At 45.2% G+C, this 22460-nt stretch overlaps 1 protein-coding gene across 1 annotated transcript in view; it reads right to left on the bottom strand.

Moving 5' to 3' along the window:
- Nucleotides 1-22460, bottom strand: part of LOC311310402 (potassium channel subfamily T member 1-like) — a gene marked incomplete at its 3' end in the record, with an annotated part of 98926 nt that overhangs the window by 39543 nt on the left and 36923 nt on the right. The window contains 9 exon segments of the mRNA XM_084439890.1: nt 4121-4304; nt 12804-12898; nt 15045-15128; nt 15460-15534; nt 15975-16034; nt 16386-16466; nt 17773-17789; nt 17792-17884; nt 19701-19780. Coding sequence (XP_084296016.1) covers nt 4121-4304; nt 12804-12898; nt 15045-15128; nt 15460-15534; nt 15975-16034; nt 16386-16466; nt 17773-17789; nt 17792-17884; nt 19701-19780 — 769 coding nt within the window.

Genomic DNA, 22460 nt, shown 5'->3' on the forward strand with positions numbered 1-22460 from the left:
TGAGCTGTCCATGGTGCTGAAAGATCATTTGTCGGAATTTCGGAAATAGTCGGACTAGTCTATAAGCAAAGAAAACAGTCTAAATTTAGCACAATTTAATCTATAAGGTTAAAATGTTTTTTTTTAGTTTTTTTTTTTTTACAGTAGATCCGACAGGTCTAGTTCAATAATTCGTTTGAGTATTTTGAATATCTCTTTTTATTTCGATCGGCCGCATACACTTGTCACTTGCCTGGCGACTTGCGAAGTTGGATAAACACATTTCAAACATCAAAAACATCTTGTGTGATCTGAATTACAGTTGAAATAATTAGTTTGAACTAAATGAGTAATAACAAAGCATGCCTTAATTAAAATAAATCACACTGTTCAGGAATTTACATCCAAACACCTTAAACCTTTGTCCTCTCACTTCTCTTGTAATTCATCACCTCCCCCAAATATTCACATAGCTGTGCTAACATACAAAATGGCTTCCAGAGAGACCATCTGTCTACAACAGAATAACCATCCTTTGTCCCCAATTGCTGCCCTTTTTTCTCATGTCACATGTCTGTACTCTTGGCCACGCCTGCCATTTCATATGATGTACAATGCAGTAGCCAATCACATCCTGGAAGGACCTTACCTGTGGTTTGACTGCATATAAGGCACAGCAGAAGACCAAACGGGCACTTCGCTGACTAAACCACCCTTGTTGCGTTTTCAGGAAGTCCTTGCGCTCGTATGCTTTTCACAATAAACCAGACTTAACCTTTTGAACGAATCTTGGTAAATCCTTTTGACTAGATCAGTTAATTTACGATCACACTGTTGTGAATATGGGTCAATGGTCATTGAATATGGGTCTTTTATTTTATACATTTTTCTTCTTCTTATAATTGCTCTTGAAACGGTCCCCCAGATGGTTAAGGCCGGCTCTGCACCTATCCAACCATATTTGCTCAGAGATTTCCCCGAGCCAGAGGTATTGAAACAGAGCCATAGACTGCCTGTAGTTAAGACAACCTTTATGTACGGTGAACATCAAGGGCCAAACTTAATGTGCTTTAGGATAGCGTGGTGAGTAAATATGCTGATAAAGCATGTCAGCAGGAGACCAGTCATATTCATTAGTTAATTAATACCGTAGGAGTTTGCATCATGAGCTTTAAATAAACACCATTAAATAATACTGTAGCTCACAGCAGACCATGGTATATGACTGCGTTACGTTGGGCTGACAGCCCCTTACCTTTAATATAATAACCATATACCACAGGCCTGAACTGAGCTATTGCTTTTATTACACGGTCACCAAGTATGGCAATACGAAAGTAATAGACACGCTCTAATTTATTGTTTGAAATAAAACAATTTCACTATCTTTTAATATCGATTTTAGTAAACTCTGCCAAGAAAAGACGTTCTTAAAACTATCACTATGGGATTTCAAATGGTAGCTAATATTCCCTGGAGGAACACCGATGCCATCCAATGGTTAACATGGGATCAGAACCATAAGTGGAAAGTGTCCATTACATTTTCTCAAGTTTATATATACCAGGCTACATCTACCAGTAGTATGCTCCACAGTGAGAGATGGCATCTAGTATGCTCCACAGTGAGGGAGGACATCCAGTATGCTCCACAGTGAGGGAGGACATCTAGTATGCTCCACAGTGAGGGAAGACATCTAGTAGTCTCCACAGTGAGAGATGGCATCTAGTATGCTCCATAGTGAGGGAGGACATCTATTATGTTCCACAGTGACAGATGGCATCTAGTATGCTCCACAGTGAGGGAGGACATATAGTATGCTCCACAGTGAAGGAGGACATCCAGTATGCTCTACAGTGAGAGAGGACATCTACTGTAGTATGATCCATAGTAAGAGAGGACATCTGGTATGCTACATATTGCGCATCTAGTCCGCGAGAGCAAACTCTCTCTCTTCTGTCCTGATACTCCTAGACCTGTCAGCAGCATTTGATACGGTAGACCACCAGATCCTCCTCTTCACCCTTGAGGAGAAAGGCATCGCTGGCTCTGCACATTCCCTGTTTGCATCCTACGATGGGCCGCTCCTACCATGTGACATGGAGAGGGTCGATGTCGGAACTGCGTAGTCTGACTACAGGACTTCCACAAGGGTCAGTTCTGGGTCCTCTCCTTTTTTCCCTATGCACTACATCTCTGGGCTCTGTCATTCGCTTGCATGGCTTCTCCTATTACTGCTATGCTGATGAAACCCAACTGGTCCTGTCATTTCCCCCTTCTGACACACAAGTGGAGAAGCGCATAGCTGGGTGCTTGGCTGACATCTCGGAGTGGATGGCGACACATCACCTCAAGCTCAACCTGGACAAGACTGTTCCTCCTGGGAAAGAGCTGCCCGCACCGGGACCTGGCCATCACCATTGAAGACACAGTGGTGTCGCCGACCTGGACTGTGAGGAACCTGGGTGTGACCCTGGATGACCAACTGTCATTCTCCACACATGTCACATCAGTCACACACTCCTGCAGACTCCTGCTCTACAACATCAGGAGGAATCACCCTTTCCTCACTGATGAGACGGCGCAGGTGCTCATCCAGGCCCTGGTCAACTCTCGCCTGGACTACTGCAACTCCCTCCTTGCTGGGGCCCCGGTGTCAGCCATTAAACCTCTGGAACTTGTCCAGAGAGCTGCTGCTCGCCTGCTGTTCAACCACCCCAGGTTCTCCCACACAACTTCCCTTCTCTGTTCCCTAAACTGGCTCCCCTGTAGCGGCTCGCATCCAGTTTAAAACTCTGGCGCTAGCCTACAGGGAAAGGAACAGCTCCCTCCTACCTGCAGGCCATGGTCAAACCCTACACCCCTTCCCGACTGCTCTGCTACCTCGGGGCAACTAGTTGCCCCGTCACTCCGAGGCCCCTGCGGTTGATCGACATGGTCATGGCTCTTCTCTCACTAGATTATGCTCTTAGTCACCTGTTTTAGAAAGGAGATGCACTTGTGTGTTCTGGCAAGTAGTAGTACATAGGCTTTTCCTACGTTAAAGGTGCTCAGTTCAATTTCTCTTTTCTTTCTTCGGCCACTAGATGGGGCAAAGCGTAACAGATATAAACAAGTGGGCGTTTTCACTCCATACGGTGCAGTTCAGGGGGTGGGGCTGAGCGCCGGGCCGGCTTCGCTCATAATAAAAATTAATTCTGCATTTGCATTTACAAAAAGTGTAGTAAATCAAACAGAGCACCTTTAAATGCAATTATTGTAGGTCGCTTTGGATAAAAGCGTGAGCTAATTGACTGTAATGTAATGAAATGTAGTTGGCTGCACAGTGTTTGAGAGTGTCCCAACAAGGTTTAATCTAAAATCTCCTGATTTTGAAAGCCAGCAGACCATGTCTTTAAACAGTTCCAATACTGTTACACTGCCCTTCTCCATTCCACTCTCTAAAAATCAATTGCTTTAATTACATTTTCAATTCAAACCTTTATTCAGCCAGGGGAAGCCCAATGAGACCCAATCTCATTCACAATGGTGGCCACAATTAAATCCCCTGACAAGTATTAGTGGCCAAATCGAACCAACATAAAGACCTATTCGATGGGAGATTTTACAGTATTCTTCCCTTGTCATATCATAAATATACTGTATTATGCAGCTTTAGTATCATATAGCCCAGAGTTGTACAGTAGGAGCACCTTTAACGCCTCAATTCCACTGACTCCGGCTGCGGTGCGTTCCGGCCAGAGTTGACCGCGGCCGCTCTAGACGATGATTGTGATTCGACCAGATGCGCTGCGGCACGTTTCGGAGATTCCCAGAACCGGCTCTCCTCAGAGCTCCGGTAAAGACAGACACCAGGTCTATTTTTGATGGACACTGCATCTGGGATGCATCAAATAGTAGTCGAGGAAACGAGTAGTTAGGTCCCGCCCCCGTGGCGACCTGGCAGAATATCAAACAGATCGCTCCGTTTCTGAAAACACACCCAGCGGGCTATGAAGCCACGCGTGGAGGACGGAACAGAACCGGACCGCATTCGGAGCTGTCGGACTCAAGTGGAATCAGAGGCGTAGAGCAGAGCTGTGTAGCTGAACCTGAAGCATAAGTGTCCTATAACCCGGAGAGCGCAGGAGCGGTACTGTACCTGCAGGGGGAGCACCACCAGGGCCACGCAGATCAGGATGACCACCAGCAGCTGGGAGGGCCAGATCTGGGGGGTGACGTCGCCGTAGCCCACGGTGGAGAAGGTGACGATGCAGAAGTACAGGGAGTTGAACAGGGACAGGTGCTGCTTCCCCGCTCTCTCCAGGTGCTGGATGCCGCACGCCCTGCCGACGCAGACGGGCTGCTTAGATAAAACTCTTCACTTACATTCAACATTATAAACTCATAGGATATGCATCACTGTACAACTTTCATTTGTACTGTAAACGATATATTGCATCTTATTTTGAAATACATATTTTCTATTTCAGTTGAAAGTCCACTTTTGAGGATGAGAAAGCGCTCAATCAAAACAAACTCAATAAAGGCGAGTTTCCTTTCCAGATCCTGTCCCCTGAAATGCTCTAAGGCCTACGATAAAGGAAACTGAGTGTGGCACAATCAAAGACCTGGCACACATCCTGCTCACTCACAATCAGCCCATCCTGCCAAGTGTCCCCAACGTTGCAACAGCACTAAAATTGTTATTGACAATACCTGTGACTGTTGCCAGTACTGTGAGATCTTTATCAAAATGTAAACGAATAAAGTATCTGAGGAGCACAACATCGCAAGAGAGACAGTCTGGGTAATCAATTGAGAGCTGATGCGTGCGCAGTCTAGATTTAAAGAGTGTTATGACCTACTACAGACACGTTCGAGTCAACAAAAATGGTGGTGGGTGAGAGGAAGTGAAGCTGAGAATGCCCACAAGCAGATCAAACCACGGAGGCACGCCATCACGTGATTTCATTCGCCGACTAGTGGACATGCCCCGTCAGGGATGAGGTCCAAGGGATGAGACAGGGATGAGGGTCAGGGATGAGGGCCACGGGTGAGACTCAGGAGTTAAAGGACAATGCTAGTTTTTGACAACCTGAACCTTATTTACGACATATTATAAGACGTTTGACTCACCGAGATCACTTTGGTGTAGTTCGGAGGCATGTAGAAGAAATTTAAAATCCAGCGCGAGCCAAGTATATCCATGTAATGGCGGCGGACAGGGCACTTAGAATGCAGTTTCTAAAAATCTATTTTCTGCCACGAAACGATTGTTTTCATCAATCTGTCTTGATGAATCGGTAGTTGTGCTTACATAGAGCATAGCCTGTTGTGGTTTTCACATGCCATGATCTTTAGAAACGTCTTTCGAAACGAAATAGCTTCCTCACTTGCTCCAGCACTAATGCGCACAGCGCGCAATCGTTGCTCCAGCACGCTGTGCGCATGCATGCTGGAGCAAGTGAGGAAGCTATTTCGTGTCTAAAGACGTTTCTAAAGATCATATTACAGAGGCATGTGAAATACCACAACAGGCCTATGCTCTTTATGTAAGCACAACTAGCGATTCATCAAGACAGATTGATGAAAACAACCGTTTCGCGGCAGAAAATAGATTTTTAGAAACTGCATTCTCAGTGCCCTGTCCGCCGCGATTACATGGATATACTGTCTTGTTGTGGAATTTACATCCAAACACCTTAAACCTTTGTTCTCTCTCTCCTTTTGTAATTCATCACCTCCCCCAAATATTCACATAGCTGTGCTAACATACAAAATGGCTTCCAGGAGGCCATCTGTCTACAACAGAATAACCATCTTTTGTCATCCTTTGTCCCTAATTGCCGCCTTTTTCTCATGTCACATGTCTGTACTCTTGGCCACGCCTGCCATTTCATATGACGTACAATGGAGTAGCCAATCACATCCTGGAAGCACCGTACCTTTGTTTTGATTGCATATAAGGCACAGCAAAACCCATAATCGGGACTTCGCTGGATACCACCCTTGTTGCGTTGTTCAGGAGGTCCTTGCGCTCGTATGTTTTTCACAATAAACCAGACTTAACCTTTTGAGCGAATCTTGGTAAATCCTTTTTTGACTAGATCAGTTACATTTCGATTACAGTTGGCGACGCGGATGAAAAGGGAGGACTACCTGCGTGTTGCTTTGGGATTCCAGTGGATGAACTGGTATAGACAGACGAGTCGGTCCATAATAGTGGGCTTGGAAAGTCAATCTTCTCTCTTGCGCCAGAGCGCACGCTGAGATTATTTCCTCAGTTCTTCCACTGGATTCTTGAACTCACAGGTATGTTTCAACGAACCCTCTTATGGTTCTGAGTTGTATTCGCCTTGTTTTAGTTTCGGATTGTGTTGGTCTGGCGTGTTCTGAAAACAAAAGCCCCGGGGGGGGAGTTGGGTGTTTCCTACCGAGGGTAGGGCGCTCGTTGTTGTTGATGTTTTGTTTCAGAACGATTACCAACTAGCTTAAGCCTCATTGTTGATGTTTCGTTTCAGAACGATTACCAACTAGCTTAAGCCCCGTTGTTGATGTTTCGTGTTAGCACGATTGCCAACTAGCTTCGAAGTGATTGTTGATGTTTCGTTTTAGAACGATTACCAACAGATGTAGCTACGGGAGTGATTGGTGTTTCCAATCCGCGTTTCTTGGAGAAACGTTTTCCCCTTTTATCCCGGGTGGTTGGGTAGCTTCCAACCAAGAGGGCTGGGGGTCAGCCGAGTGTTGTAACGTGGGCCTGTGTTCGTCCTGTGTTCGTCCCCTTTGTTCGTCTTTTGTGTTCTGTGTCCCTGCACGGGGTTGTTCGTTTTGTTGTTTACTGTTTGAGCTTCGGCTCTTGCCTTGTATTGTTTGTTAAGCGCGCCATTGATCCAGGTAAAGTATTGTAAGTATTTTGTACACTGTTTCGACTGTTAAATCCTAACTGCTAGAATCTAGTAGCTGGTCGCCTGGGAAACGCAGGAAAACACCACTCCGCTCTCCCGTGAACCGCCATCGAGCCAGAGGGAGAACAAAGGACCAGTTGCTGGGTGAGTTAGCCTACTTAGCGGTTTAAAGTGTGTCTGTTTCTTTCGAAATTGTATTATTTCCCGCCGTGAGTTAACTATAAGGTTTCCTTTCATTGCTGTTTTGGGGTTTTAGGCTGCGTCGTGTTCAATAGGGATTCTACTGCTAGCTTGCAATTTGTCTAGCCCTGATGAGATTGTTGCGCTGAAGCATTATTCTGCGAGCGTTTGTTGGCAGATTTCGTTATGCGCTAAAGCATTTTCGATTTCTTACATCCCCATCTGACATTTAGTGTTAAATTTTTTAGCTAAGATTCGGGCTCAGCTAGAGGTGTTTGAGATGTCTAGGTTAAGGGAAAAGCCTGTTAATTCTATAGACTGGTCTGCTTTTAAGATTTGGGAGAGAGTAGCACGAGAGGGGTTTTTTAGGTCAGGAAGGAAAGATAAGGAGGTTCAGCAGACGGTCTCTCCGCCATTTCCCCAGCAGAATAACTGATTTAAAATTAGATTTTTCCCCCTCGACTCGTTGCCCCGTGCTCACACCGCCCAACCAGGCTGTTGTTGTTCCCCCTTTTCATGCTCCCGCCATTAGCCACGTCCCTTCTCTCTCCCCTCTACAATACGAGTTAAGCGCGCCCCTTTCTACGAGGTATTACACCGAACAAGAACAGATCAGGAAGGAAGAATTGGCTAGAGCTATATCTGAGGCTAAGTTTAATTTGGAACAACTGCAAATGGCTAGAGATAGTCTGGAGGGACCGCAAATACAAGCGCCTCTGATACGCTGCCCAAACCCTGTTCCTCGCCCTTCACAAATAAATGATGCAGCTGGTTATGCGGCCTGGACTCCAGAGATTAGGGTTTTTAGACCGTGGCGCTCTGATGAACTGCGTAATGTAGCTAAAACCTTGCCCGATCCAACCAAAGACATGAACGAGTTCGAGAATCTTTTTAACAGTTTAGTTCGAATGTATGAGCCTCACGCCGAGGAAATCGCCATGATCATGCGACAAGTACTTGGGTTAAAATGGATCGAAGTAAAAGACCCGTTTGATATTACGTTGCCTTTTTCTCATGTCGATTTTACTGGCCAAAACGCTGCGCTGTTGAACAGAATCAAAACTCGATTCCCTAAAAAGATGGATTGGGACCGTATCACATATTGTAAACAAAATTCCGATGAACAGTTCGAAAAATTTTGGGAACGGCTAGAATCAGTTTTCGCCGCACACAGTGGCATGGACAAAGCGAACGCCGATTATAAAAATATTTTGAAACAACAGTTAATGAATAACTCTCTCTCCTCTTTGTCTGACCGAGTGAGGATGATATGCCACACCTGGGAATCAACTTCTCTCGGGGACGTTGTTGATCATTTCCGGTATTCCGAACGCCTCCGACATTACATTGAACAACGGAATTTGAAAAAAGTCAAGGATGGTGCCGCTAGACTTCAGGCTGCTCAATTGAGACAATTAGACATTCAAAATAAAGGTGCAGGTCTGAAACAAAAACGGGGACAACGACAAAGGGAGAATAGGCAACGTAGCAGTAGGTCTAAGCATGTTCACAGGTACAGACAGAGTGGGAAAGATGAGGCATGTTTTCATTGTGGTCAATATGGTCACTGGATTGAACAGTGTCACAGTTACCGCAAGCTGAATGAAAGGGAAGAGCCTCAGATTTGGGGTCGAGCGCCACCTGCTGGAGTTCCCTTGAACAACCCATAAGGGAGATTTTAACTGGCCAAGATAGAGCCATTTTTTTTAAGGTAAATAAACAGGAGAAGACAGATGTAGCTGAGGACGTAAGGTTTGTGCATGATGGTGAGAGGATAAGTAATGTTTGTCAGTGTCTTAATCTGCATGCAGCATCTCCTAACCCAATTATATATTTTTAAATGGTTATGTTAAATATCTCATGTTTATAGTTTGAGGCACATTCATCGGGCCTGAGTGTTTTTCTGAGTGTTTTTACAGACAACTGTCGTTCCGGGAGTGATGGGTGAATGCCGAACCAGGAGACGGGCACAGGACCGGAGGTGGAGATGGAGGTTACCGGCCTGTTTCCCTACAGATGGGCGACCTATGGTTCGTGGGATGCAGGGCCAACGCCATGTCACCGACTCACCGTGAGCGACAGATAAGTATGACATAGGGAAGAGACCATTTTGTCCGAAGCGTGCCCAATACTCTGTCCTCAAATGCAGAACAGGGAAGTTTTAGATATACAATATTTAATAATTAGCTATACAAATGAAGCTTTGATTGATTTTTAACTTAATTGATAATTGATGTTTTGACAATTGTAAATGAAGCGAGTTCATTTTTGTGTCATTTTATTTGAGTGATGCATTTTTTTTTTCCTCCATCTCTGTTTTATCCTGACTTCAGGGAATTTGTTTCTACCCTTAAGGGGTGTTATTTTGTTGAGACGAGAATGTGTTTATTTTATTTTTATTTCATGAAATCGCGAGAGAAATTCTAGAGCAAAATCCAATTGCTTTGATCATGACTGGGGACTGGGCGTGTTAAAGTCATCCTTACACTGCCCCTGATGTCACTGTAGGCTACTTCAGAGCCTAGATCCCTGCTACTGTCCGATTCGGTAAATGGACAAAAGCTAGATTCCCCACTGACAAACTACATAGACTGACGAGCCCGACTGGCTCTAATGACACTTGAACAGACACCCTGTTTAAGTTTTCCTGACTGAATAACACAATTTTTCCCCCAAAGCAGGAGCTTGCACTTAACCATGTTTCTGAGTATCTCCAACAGACTGCTGATAACCGTTCCTGACCAAAGAGGGGAACAGGGAAACCAGACCAGAGGACTCAAAGAGGGGAACAGGGAGACCAGACCAGAGGACTCTCCTTTTGCTCTTCTGTTTTGTCTCTGTTTGTCTCTCTCATCTGTGGATTCACAGGTCTCTCCTCCCATGTCTCTCAAAGACATTGCCGGCCTGCTCCCCGTATGAAGTCCCAACTAAGGAAGGCGACCATTCCGGACGCCAGAGAGGGCTTCTTCTTATCTCCAACCAGGCCGTTGGGTCCTGATCCGCGACCTGGGGCCGTACCAGATTCAACTCACCACGCAGACGGCTGCCAGAGTAGCTGAGAGAACTTCGAGAGAGAACTTCGACGCCGTTGCGTCCCAAACCAAGGAGCAGATGAGCAGCCTGAGAACAGGCCAGAAAACATGGAAGAGAAGTAGATGTTGCGGGGTGAACCTACCCGTCAAAGATGGAACAATCAGGACCAGGGCATTCTGGCCTGTGTGGAATAGCTGTCAAAAGTAGCTGAGAGGATGGTCCATGCAGCCGAACCAGAGATCTCAAGGGCAAAGCGGTCACCGCCACACTGTCCTCTCCTCTGATGAGCAATCGGAGAGTGACCTTGACGGTCACCGCCACACTGTCCTCTCCTCTGAAGAGCAATCGGAGACTGACCTTGCCGGTCACCTCCTTCTCGTGGTTGTGGTATGACAACGTGGACAATCTCAACAGCAATGACTGCACCTCTAACCGCACACACTGGAACCTACATTAAACATTCAGAGACGCAAACATGGAAGCTATGATCCAGAGGAAATTACATGCGATTATTCACAACAAGAGTGAATGAACTTTGAAATTATCTTGAAAAAATATCATATTTGTTTACAAGAGTTACAATGGTTGAAACATGAGTTGATAAATAAGTTTGGGTTTTTCCTCTAAATTGACCAAGAGGTTTTTTGCCCTTCTTACACTAATAACCATTCATCTTTTTGCCTTGTTCAAACTTTAAAATCAAGGTTTTTGGTGAATGGTTGTCCACTTTTAGACTATAAATAGTATATGATCATGTCACCTTTTTGTACCTTGTTTCCTGTCATATTTCTGAAACAAGGGGTTTTGGTGCGTGATTTTGCACGTGGAAAGAAAATAATCTATTTTTTTTTGTTAAATATTTAACAATAAATATTTAACAAAAATATTTCTCTCCTAGTGGAGAGATTATTTCCTTTCCACATGTATAGCATAGCTGAATGTTTACACTTTGTGTTTGGATTTTATATTTTATTTTTGTGTACCTGTTCAGGCACAAATGGGGGAATGTTGTGGAATTTACATCCAAACACCTTAAACCTTTGTTCTCTCTCTCCTTTTGTAATTCATCACCTCCCCCAAATATTCACATAGCTGTGCTAACATACAAAATGGCTTCCAGGAGGCCATCTGTCTACAACAGAATAACCATCCTTTGTCATCCTTTGTCCCCAATTGCCGCCTTTTTCTCATGTCACATGTCTGTACTCTTGGCCACGCCTGCCATTTCATATGACGTACAATGGAGTAGCCAATCACATCCTGGAAGCACTGTACCTTTGTTTTGATTGCATATAAGGCACAGCAAAACCCATAATCGGGACTTCGCTGGATACCACCCTTGTTGCGTTGTTCAGGAAGTCCTTGCGCTCGTATGTTTTTCACAATAAACCAGACTTAACCTTTTGAGCGAATCTTGGTAAATCCTTTTTTGACTAGATCAGTTACATTTCTATTACAGTCTCGCGCTGGATTTTAAATTTCTTCTACATGCCTCCGAACTACACCAAAGTGATCTCGGTGAGTCAAACGTCTTATAATATCAATCAATCAATCAATCAAAGCTTTATTTATATAGCGCATTTCATACCCAGAGGCAACACAATGCGCTTTACAGAGAACAAGGGAGGTGGGCAGACATCCCACCCCTACATATTCCAGAGGGAAGCAAAAAAACAGTAATCACCCGGGGGCCAGATAAGTGAGCTGTAAAAATTCTTCCCTGACCCCTCTCAACGAGGCGATCGAGCAAGCTCCTGGAGTATGTTTGTCTACCGGCTAAGAACATTTATAGAGCAATAAATAACATTAAATTACATTTTCAGAGTAAGAGAGGCTAATAACATCATAGGAGAGACATGGCAAACATTGGTGTATGTCTGTGTGTGCATAAATGTGCCTGGGCCCAGATAGAGGCAGGGTCAGGGGTAGGATCGGGGTAGGAAAAGGATACGGACCCGGGTTACGGTGAGGGGAAGGGGATCTGAGCCCAGGACTGGTGTATGTCAGTGTGTGTGTGAGTGTGCCTGGGTCCAGGTAGAGGCAGGGGTCAGGGGTAGGGTGGGGGTAGGAAGAGGATACGGACCCGGGTTAGGGTGAGGGGAAGGGGTACTGGGCCCAGGCCTAAGGCCGGAAGTGGACTGTTGTATGTCTGTGTGTGCGTGTGTGTGTGTTAACTAATTTGCTACGACATCTGCAGCAGACACAGGGGTATCTATCGATAATATGTCGTAAATAAGGTCCAGGTTGTCAAAAACGAGCATTGTCCTTTAATAGCCTTGTTTCTCCATTCATATAAAAGGGTTTTATTCATAGTTACCCTGCAGGGAGGGAAGTTTTCCAGCCATGACTATCAGTATACTGTAGTCACGTCAGACGTTCCCAAAAACGTGATCAGAATGTACAGAGCATAGCCTTTCATGCTCTGTTGAACACAACCCAAGCACACATTAGCCAATACTGTACTTGTAGAGATAACAGAGAACAGGGCAATCTGGCAGATCAATAGCTGTAGTTGGTGAGATACCATAGATAATTGTTTATGGTCCTGAAAACCCCAAGGCTAAGCCATCTGGAGGGTTGTAAAGGGGGTACCCCACCCCCCTACCTGACATGGACCTGGGCTAAGCAGGACAAAGATGGAGGTGATCTGAGAAATGCTCTCACAACTTATACCCAGGGATGAGAACCAGGGGATGAGACCCAGGGATGAGGGCCACTTACCCGGTGAAGACCAGGCACAGCAGGGTGCAGATGAGGATGAGCACCTGGTTGAACATGGCGGAGTGGGTCCTCTGGATGGCCCGGTGGAGGTCGTTCTGGAGGAGGCGTGGGAACACAGGAGGAGGTGGGAGGAACATTTGCATTTCTTTTTGATCATCTACTGTATCTCTGCCTTTCTCAGCTGATGGATGACAGGTGTGTTTACAGTCCTTTAGTGAATATAACCTCCCATCATCAGGCACATCTCAGGTCACACCTTGTTAGTGTTTCTACCTGGCTGACTCTACCTCCCCCCCCTCCGAACATGTTCTCCCTCTCCCGTTGGCTCTGGGACCCGGCCATCTGCCTGTACTGAGCTAGGCAGACCCCTGGCACCTCCTCCTACACCTCCCAGGCCGACACCTGGCACCTCCTCCTAACGTCTTCGGGTCTGAATCTTGGAGCACTGATCCACTGAAAAACTGATCCACTGATACACCCTAAGCCTACCCTACCCTAGCCTCACCCTACAGTACCCTACCCTAGCCTCACCCTACAGTACCCTACCCTAGCCTAACCTTACAGTACCCTACCCTAGCCTAACCCTACAGTACCCTACCCTAGCCTAACCCTACAGTACCCTACCCTAGCCTAACCTTACAGTACCCTACCCTAGCCTAACCCTACAGTACCCTACCCTAGCCTAACCCTACAGTACCCTACCCTAGCTTAACCCTACAGTACCCTACCCTGGCCTAACCTTACAGTACCTAACCCTACAGTACCCTAGCCTAACCCTACAGTACCCTAGCCTAACCGTACAGTACCCTACCCTAGCCTAACCCTACAGTACCCTAGCCTAACCCTACAGTACCCTACCCTAGCCTAACCCTACAGTACCCTACCCTAGCCTAACACTACAGTACCCTACCCTAGCTTAACCCTACAGTACCCTACCCTGGCCTAACCTTACAATACCTAACCCTACAGTACCCTAGCCTAACCCTACAGTACCCTAGCCTAACCGTACAGTACCCTACCCTAGCCTAACCCTACAGTACCCTAGCCTTACCCTACAGGACCCTACCCTAGCCTAACCCTACAGTACCCTAGCCTAACCCTTCAGTACCCTAGCCTAACCGTACAGTACCCTACCCTAGCCTAACCCTACAGTACCCTAGCCTAACCCTACAGTACCCTACCCTAGCCTAACCCTACAGTATCTAACCCTACAGTACCCTAGCCTAACCCTACAGTACCCTAGCCTTACCGTACAGTACCCTACCCTAGCCTAACCCTACAGTATCTAACCCTACAGTACCCTAGCCTAACCCTACAGTACCCTAGCCTAACCCTACATTACCTTACCCTAGCCTAACCCTACCCTAGCATACCCTAGCCTAAACCTACAGTACCTTACCCTAGCCTAACCCTACCCTAACCCTACCCTAGCATACCCTAGCCTAACCCTACCCTAGCCTACCTTAGCCTAACCTAGCCTACCCTAGCCTAACCTAACCCTACCCTACCCTACCCTAACCCTACCCTACGCTACCCTAGCCTAACACTACCCTACCATAACCCAGAGTCCAGACATGTAGTCAGACCATTCAAGACATGTCCACAGACCAGAGGAGACGTGCACAGTCTAGACATGTCCACAGACCATAACAGACATGTCAACAGGTTTAATTGGGAAAGATAGCGCAGTTTCTGAATTGTGAATCCAAATTTGCATCTAAAAAAAGCACCTCCATAGCGCCCCCGGGTGGCAGGAAAAATAGCAGACGAATCCGGAATCCGAATTGGGAATCCGGAATCAGAAACAGATTCAACCCATTGTCTCATTCTGGAATTAGTATCCGGATTCGGGTCTGAAGTTGGAACGAAAAAGCTAATTTCCACCTTTGTATCTAAAACCATTCAAAAAGAGGTTAGGGTAGGACGGATTTGACTTTAGAGACCCTGACCCTAACCCTCGTAAAGTACTCCTACCCCCTTGGAGTAATTTGGTATTTAGCATCATAAGCCCTGTTATAAGGTTATTCACAATCATATACACGGTCCTTTTTTTTTTTTTTTTTTTACAGGCTTTGCACTCTTGAGATATTAGTGCTCATTGCTAATGTCACAGCTTAGTACACAATGTTGTATAAATGACCTTATAACAGGGCTTATAATGCTAAATGCCAGACTAGTGCTTTAGGTTTGTCTGCCTGTGCCTGTGGAGCCCAAGTCCTCACAGTCATAGCAGGTACTTACTATCATATTCTCCAGGGCACACTTGGCTAACCAGCAGTTGAGAAACACTGGGACAAAAATGTTTCTCAACGGATGCCAGAAGATCTGAAAATACAATAAGAAGGAATTTATTTTTATGGACCATTACTCATGCAAATAAACTCTGGCAAGCAGTTACCAAAACACATTGGAGGAAGAGATCCCAGGCATAATGTTTTGTTTGAGCCACTGACATCAATCTCCTTTTCACCACCACAAGAGGGGTGGTAACGGCTCATTTGTATGCTGCCAGACGCGCAGTCGCAAATTACACTGCTGATGAATTGAAACGCCAACGCTATTTCACACTGAGTTGAATTCAGAATCAGATGTGCGTTACGGTATTCAAAACAGTAAGAGCACTTATGGAACCGAAAGGGAGCAGCTGATCACTTACTGTGATTATAAATGGCACCGTATTAATCATCTCCAGGATGAAGGAAATCTGGAAGATCTGCTCGCAAATGTTTCCCTGTAGTGGAGAGGAGGAATGAGATCTTGGCTCTCGGTGACAATCACAGTAATGGAGAATGCATCACTGTGCCAGGCAAAGCCCAAAACATCTTTGATTTATTGGTGCCAAGACCATGAGAAGCCCTCCTAAGCTACAGTAAGAGTCCATCTGAAACCCCCAGACACCCTGGCAGTTCTCAGTGACACTATATGAGACACTGTGCTTGGTTACTTGCTAAAACCCCAAACCCAAATGTATTAAAATATCTTATCTTATCTTATCGATCTACATATCAATCAAAGCTACCTTTATCACTTTAATAGCTAAAACCCAGAGGGCACGGGCGTCTAATGTTTTATTCATTGGGATTATGGAGGTGTATTCATCCGTGGAGAGTGTTAATGAAGTGTTGGGTTTGCCGGGCCTGGCTCTGGGCCCTGCAGAGGCGGAGGGGTCACCTTGTAGCTCAGGTACATCATGAGCATGGCCTCCAGGAAGCTGATCACGGCCACGATCACCTGAGGAGGAAACAGGTACACCTGTTACTGTGATCATCTCACACTCCTGCCACACGTATCCTACATCTATGCATACTGTACGTATATATTTCTTGCAATAAAATTTAATCTATTATGTATTCTCTATTATTCTTTATTCTGCTGTACTTTTTCCCCCAGAGGGATTATTAAAGTATATATCTATTACCATGACTACCTCACACAGCACCTGACCACAGTTATGACTGAGGGAAAACTGCATTGTTTCCTGAGATTAAAAAAAAAAAGTTTACAGATGCTGTGACTTTTAATTAAGACAAATAAACAAGTGTATATACTGTATGTGGTTTTATTTTCTAGGGGTCCTCTCACCTGTATCGCCCATACGGGAGCCTTTCTGTTCACCCAAAATATCAACTCCCTTTCAGAGTAAAAGAAAACATTTTTAATCATCTGCCCCGATATGTATGTATGTATGTATGTATGTATGTATGTATGTATGTATGTATGTATGTATGTATGTATGTATGTTTGTATGTATATGTATGTGTGTATATGTATGTATGTATGTATGTATGTATGTATGTATGTATGTATGTATGTATGTATGTGTATGTATGTATGTATGTATGTATGTATGTATTTATGTATATACAATACACTTCAACACTTCATGAGTACTACTATACTTGACGGAACAAGTCAAGATATATACATATCTATACAGTCTGTATGTATGTATGTATGTATGTGTGTGTGTGTGTGTGTTTGTGTGTGTTTGTATGTATGTATGTATGTATGAATATGAATACATTCTATATTTTACACATGGTCTATGTATGAATGTATATATTATATTCCTTGTTAATTTTTATGCTTATTAGCTACAATGTGTATTCTGCATTTCCAGCCTTTACTGTAATTTCCCACTGCTGAAATCGCTAATTTCCTCCTACGGGGATTATGACAATCCATATCCATCTGTCTCCAGTAAATGGAATGGGAATAACAGCCTCACGTTGCAATCTAAAGCCGGCGGCTCGGTCCGCATGGGGCTGTGATAACGTACCAGTTGATTTCTGAAGGGTCCGTTGCAGCTGCTCTTGTAATGTTAGGGGTGGAATTCACAGTACAGTTGACACTGCAACATCAATAATAATACAAGAGGAGGAAGTTATTCAGTTAGTGTGTGTGTGTGTGTCGGTGCGCGTGTGTGTGTGTGGTGGAAAACATACCTAGAAAGACTGTGTTGCCATGACAATTGTGGGGAGCTTGTGTCCTTACGAGTGGCATTCACACACACAAGCCTAGTCTGAGGGACGAGCCTATAGAACAGAACAACTCTGTCTCCTGTCTGGGACTAGTCTACAGTACAGAACCACCTCTGTCTCCTGTCTGGGACTAGTCTACAGTACCCCCCCTGCCCCCTGTCTGGGACTAGTCTACAGTACAGAACCACCTCTGTCTCCTGTCTGGGACTAGTCTACAGTACAGAACCACCTCTGTCTCCTGTCTGGGACTAGTCTACAGTACAGAACCACCTCTGTCTCCTGTCTGGGACTAGTCTACAGTACCACCCCTGTCTCCAGTCTGAGGGACTAGTGTACCACCTCTCTCTCCAGTGAGGGACTAGTCTACCACCTCTCTCTCCAGCTAGGGAGAGAGAGAGAGAGATACTGTATCTTTTACTTCATGCATCTATTCTAAATCCACAACACGCCAGCGAGCCAGCAGGACCCGTCTCAGCAGGACTCACCACTCGGGGCCCGCCGCGCCCGGCCCCTCCTCCGGGGTGTCCAGTGCCACCCGCAGGGCGTAAAGGGCGCACGTCAGCAGCTTCAGGCAGAAGTTGAACATGCGGATCCGCAGGCCTGGGAACACGGAGCACAGCACATCACACTTAGCGAGCGAGCTCAGCCGAGATTTAGGGTTAGGGTTAGGATGGATTCCGCCAGCTCTTGTTAAGTGCACTTTGGATAAGTGCTGATTGCATTTCTGCGGCACATGGTTTTGCACTCAGCCGAACGGCTCTTACTCAAATTTTTTGGGCAAAGAAAGTCAGCAATTACAAGCTGTTGCGTCTCTTATGAGTCATTTCATTCCACCAAAACAGCAGTCGGGGCGTTCTTCTGGGAACGTCAGATGACCAGCGAGTCTCCTCACTTTCAACTACAGCACATCTCCCAGAGGGCAGCGGGTTGGAGAGCACGGTGACACCACGGTGCCTGACAGGTACTGTACGTCCTCGTGTCCCCGCGCCTGAACCCGTGTGCTCTCGCCCGCCTGGTGCTCTGTCCAGGCCGCGGTGGCGAGACGGCTGTCCACAGGGGCGTGGCTAGCTAACGGGCGAATCCGTTAGCTAGCCCGCTAACTCAGGCTGCCTGTCATGTAGCATCAGTCTGCCCTGTCACTCTCCCTGTCTCTCAGCCACCAGGAAGAACAGACAACTCCCACTGGGAAGCAGGGATTTTAACATACGGGGAGAGGATATCCAGTTTGAAAAATGAGCAGAAATTAGTTAGTAAGCAGGTAGAGTGGGACTGATGGATTTAGGACGGTTTATGTTGATTCGTTTAGAACCGGACAGGATTCTGTGACAGTGCGGTAATAAAGCCTTTTTCTCCGGGTAGATAGAGGATGCAATATAACTACAGCTTCTCATCTACAGGAGTACAATGTACTGCAAGCCTTGAGCTTATAGACGCATTATATTTTATATACTGTGTCCAGGAATTTACATCCAAACACCTTAAACCTTTGTCCTTGTAATTCATCACCTTCCCCCAAGTCCCCTGCAAACCCTAGTTTCAGTCTCCCCTTTGTAATTGAAAACACCTCAACTCTCCCCCCTTTGTAATTGTAAACACCCCCTCTGCCTAGCTCTTCCTCATCTCTTTGTTTAAGTCAGAAGGGCCACACCTTCGTCTTCCTCATCCTGATTCAGACCTTTCACATGTCTGTACTCTTGGCCACGCCTGCCATTTCACATGACGTGCAATGAGTTAGCCAATGACATCCTAGAAGGACTTTACCTGTGTTTTGACTGCATATAAGCCAGCGCAGAAGAGGCTGAATTCACTTCTCTGACGAAACCACCTTTGATGCGTTGTTCAGGAAGTCCTTGCGCACGTATTGTTTTTCAATAAACCAGACTCAACCTTTTGAACGTATCTTGGTAAATCTTTTGACTAGACCAGTTTTAAAATACTATCACAACTGCTACTATACTGTGAATTAGCCCCTGATTGCCCTGATTTTTAGTCCTTACTGCTGTAACACAACCACTTCCCCTCTGGGATAAAAAACAAAGTCTCTTTCTTTCTCTCTCTCTCTCTCTCTCTCTCTCTCTCTCTGTCTTTCTCTTTCTCTCTCTCTCTCTCTGTCTCTCTCTCTCAGCTAGAGATGATGCACTATACTGTACAATGTGCTGCTAGTCAGAGGTACACACAATACAATACAATACAATACAATACAATACAATACAATACAATACAATACAATACAATACAATGCAATACAATACAATACAATACAATACAATACAATAAGTAATTAAAAAGAATTGGCCAAGTTTAAAGTGAATATTCACCCTCTCTAAAAGTATCAAAAGTATTAAATCTAATTTCCAGCTCAGTGAATCAATCTTAACTAATTTTCATGTGAGGCATTTCATTGTGTTGTACTTACTTGACCTTTGATTTTTGATGAAGAACAGCTTCAGCCTCTCTTTAAAGGTGTTTTCATTGACATAGAACTCCACCTGCACCCTGCAGAACACAGACACACCACTTACTACTGTGAATGTCTTTAAAGAAACGTTACATGCACTCATTTGTGCTTCTTTGTTTGGCTCCAGAAATAGATTAGTTAAATAAAATCCTTAAAAAAAACTGGTAGCCCAAATCAAGCAATCTGATTGGTTCATAGCATACTGTATACCATATACGGGCTATGATGTCTAATTCCTTTGCACAATCCAGTATCACTGTCACCGTGCATCTGACAAAACAAAAAAAGTTGAAAAAAGCTGTTGCAATTTTGGCTCTGCGACTGTAAATATGTCATTTTATGAAGTTTTAATATTTTTTCAGGTTACTATGTAGATTCCCAATATGTGGTCAGTTTATCCAAATAACGTAGAACACAAAGTTTCCAAAGAAACTTGCACCAGTGCACAGTTTGAATATGTCTACAGCAGAGCTGGGAAATAGAACTGTGACACTGACGACTGGCCATGGTATATGGTTATTACATCACAGCTAAGGCCATGGTATATGGTTATTACATCACAGCTAAGGCCATGGTATATGGTTATTACATCACAGTTAAGGCCGTGGTATATGGTTATTACATCACAACTAAGGCCGTGGTATATGGTTATTACATCACAGCTAAGGCCATTGTATATGGTTATTACAGCACAGCTAAGGCCATGGTATATGGTTATTACATCACAGCTAAGGCCGTGGTATATGGTTATTACATCACAGCTAAGGCCGTGGTATATGGTTATTACATCACAGCTAGGGCCGTGGTATATGGTTATTACAGCACAGCTAAGGCTGTGGTATATGGGTTATTACATCACAGCTAAGGCCATGGTATATGGTTATTAAATCATAGCTAAGGGGCGTTGTTCAGCCCGACTCGAAGACTGTCAGACACAGTGATACTGAATTGAGCAAAGAAATGAGACATCATAGCCGTAGTATATGGTACAGAGAACCACGACTACGAACCAATCATTATTTGGTTTGAACTACCCGTTTTATAATGGATCGAGAGGAGAGGAGGAGAAGAGGAGAGAGGGAGAGGAGGAGAGGAGGAGGAGAGGAGGAGAGGGGGACAGGAGAGGGGAGAGGAGAGGAGAAGGAGACGGGAGGAGAGGAGAGGGGAGAGGCGGACAGGAGAGGGGAGAGGTGGAGAGGAGAGGCGGAGTGGAGAGGAGGGGCAAGAGGGAGAGGTGGACAATTATTGGAGTTTTTTCTAGGGGGAGGTGAGAGAGATAGATAGAGAGAGAGAGAGAGAGAGAGAGAGACCCCTGAGGCAGGAAACATTTCCTTACAGTACATGCGTGCAGCACCGAACTGGTGGACATATTCTCTCTCTCTCTCTCACACACACACAAACACACACACATATTTAGATAAAAGGGCATGCAGCATGTTGACGTCATCCTTATCTGGCAGAGCCAGACAGACGTGAGTGTGGGTAGCAGGCTCTTCACACACATATCTGGACACAGTCTGTACTCAAGCCCCGCCCTCCCAGTCCTCTTCCTGTCTGGCCAGCGAGAACCTTCACACACAACTAGTTCCACATATAGCCAGACCAGACAGAAGTCCACACTTCCTTTTGGCACTGTGCCAGTGCCCGAGAAAGGTCTGGCTGCAACCCATTATCATTCTGGGATCGGGGGAAACATTTTATTTCTTTAAATCAATCAGTCTTGGGTGGTGCAAAGCTTTTTTTTCACCACTTCCCTTGCAAAACAGTGTCAGGGGATTGAATCTGATTGGTGCTCCAGGAACTAGGGGCTTATCTAGAGTCAAAACCGAAGGAGAGATTGCTTTTGGTTATGGTGCTCCTACAGCGTGGAATAGGAGGAATTTAAATTGGATGCCTTAGTCACATTGGACATTTTTAAACATTCAGTAAAATGGGGTTGAGATCTGTATGTGCCTTGTATAATGTCGTCATGTATTTAAATGTGTAAAATGTATGAATGTGATTTTATATTGTTTTTTATATTGTGTATGATGTATTGGTGTAACCAGGGCACCATTGGAAATGAGACCTTGGTCTGAATGGGCTCCCCTGGTAAAATAAAGGGAAACAAAAACAAAACAAAACATCACAACATCAATATCATGCATCATTTCATTGGCAGCAACATTTTAATGTTTGTAACCATAGAGACACCTCACTTCTTGGTGTTGTGTAGACCAACATGGATTCGCATGAACGCACACACAAACAAACACACACACACACACACACACACACACACACACACACACACACACACACACACAAACCACTGCTTGCAAGAAGATTAAAATTTCATGCTGGATTGAATGACGTAATGGAAGCTGTAAGTGAACATCAAACATCCCTGATGCTGCAGAGATAACAGACCAGACCAACAGGGCTACTTTAACAGACCAGACCAGACCAACAGGGCTACTTTAACAGACCAGACCAGACCAACAGGGCTACTTTAACAGACCAGACCAGACAAACAGGGCTAACAGACCAGACCAGACCAACAGGGCTACTTTAACAGACCAGACCAACAGGGCTACTTTAACAGACCAGACCAAAAGGGCTACTTTAACAGACCAACAGGGCTAACAGACCAGACCAGACCAACAGGGCTAACAGACCAGACCAGCAGGCATGGGCGTAGAATTAAGGGGGGAAGCTGGGGACATTTCTCCATCAATA

Source organism: Borostomias antarcticus (assembly GCF_949987555.1).
Source record: "Borostomias antarcticus genome assembly, chromosome: 6".
Taxonomy (NCBI): Eukaryota; Metazoa; Chordata; class Actinopteri; order Stomiiformes; family Stomiidae; genus Borostomias; species Borostomias antarcticus.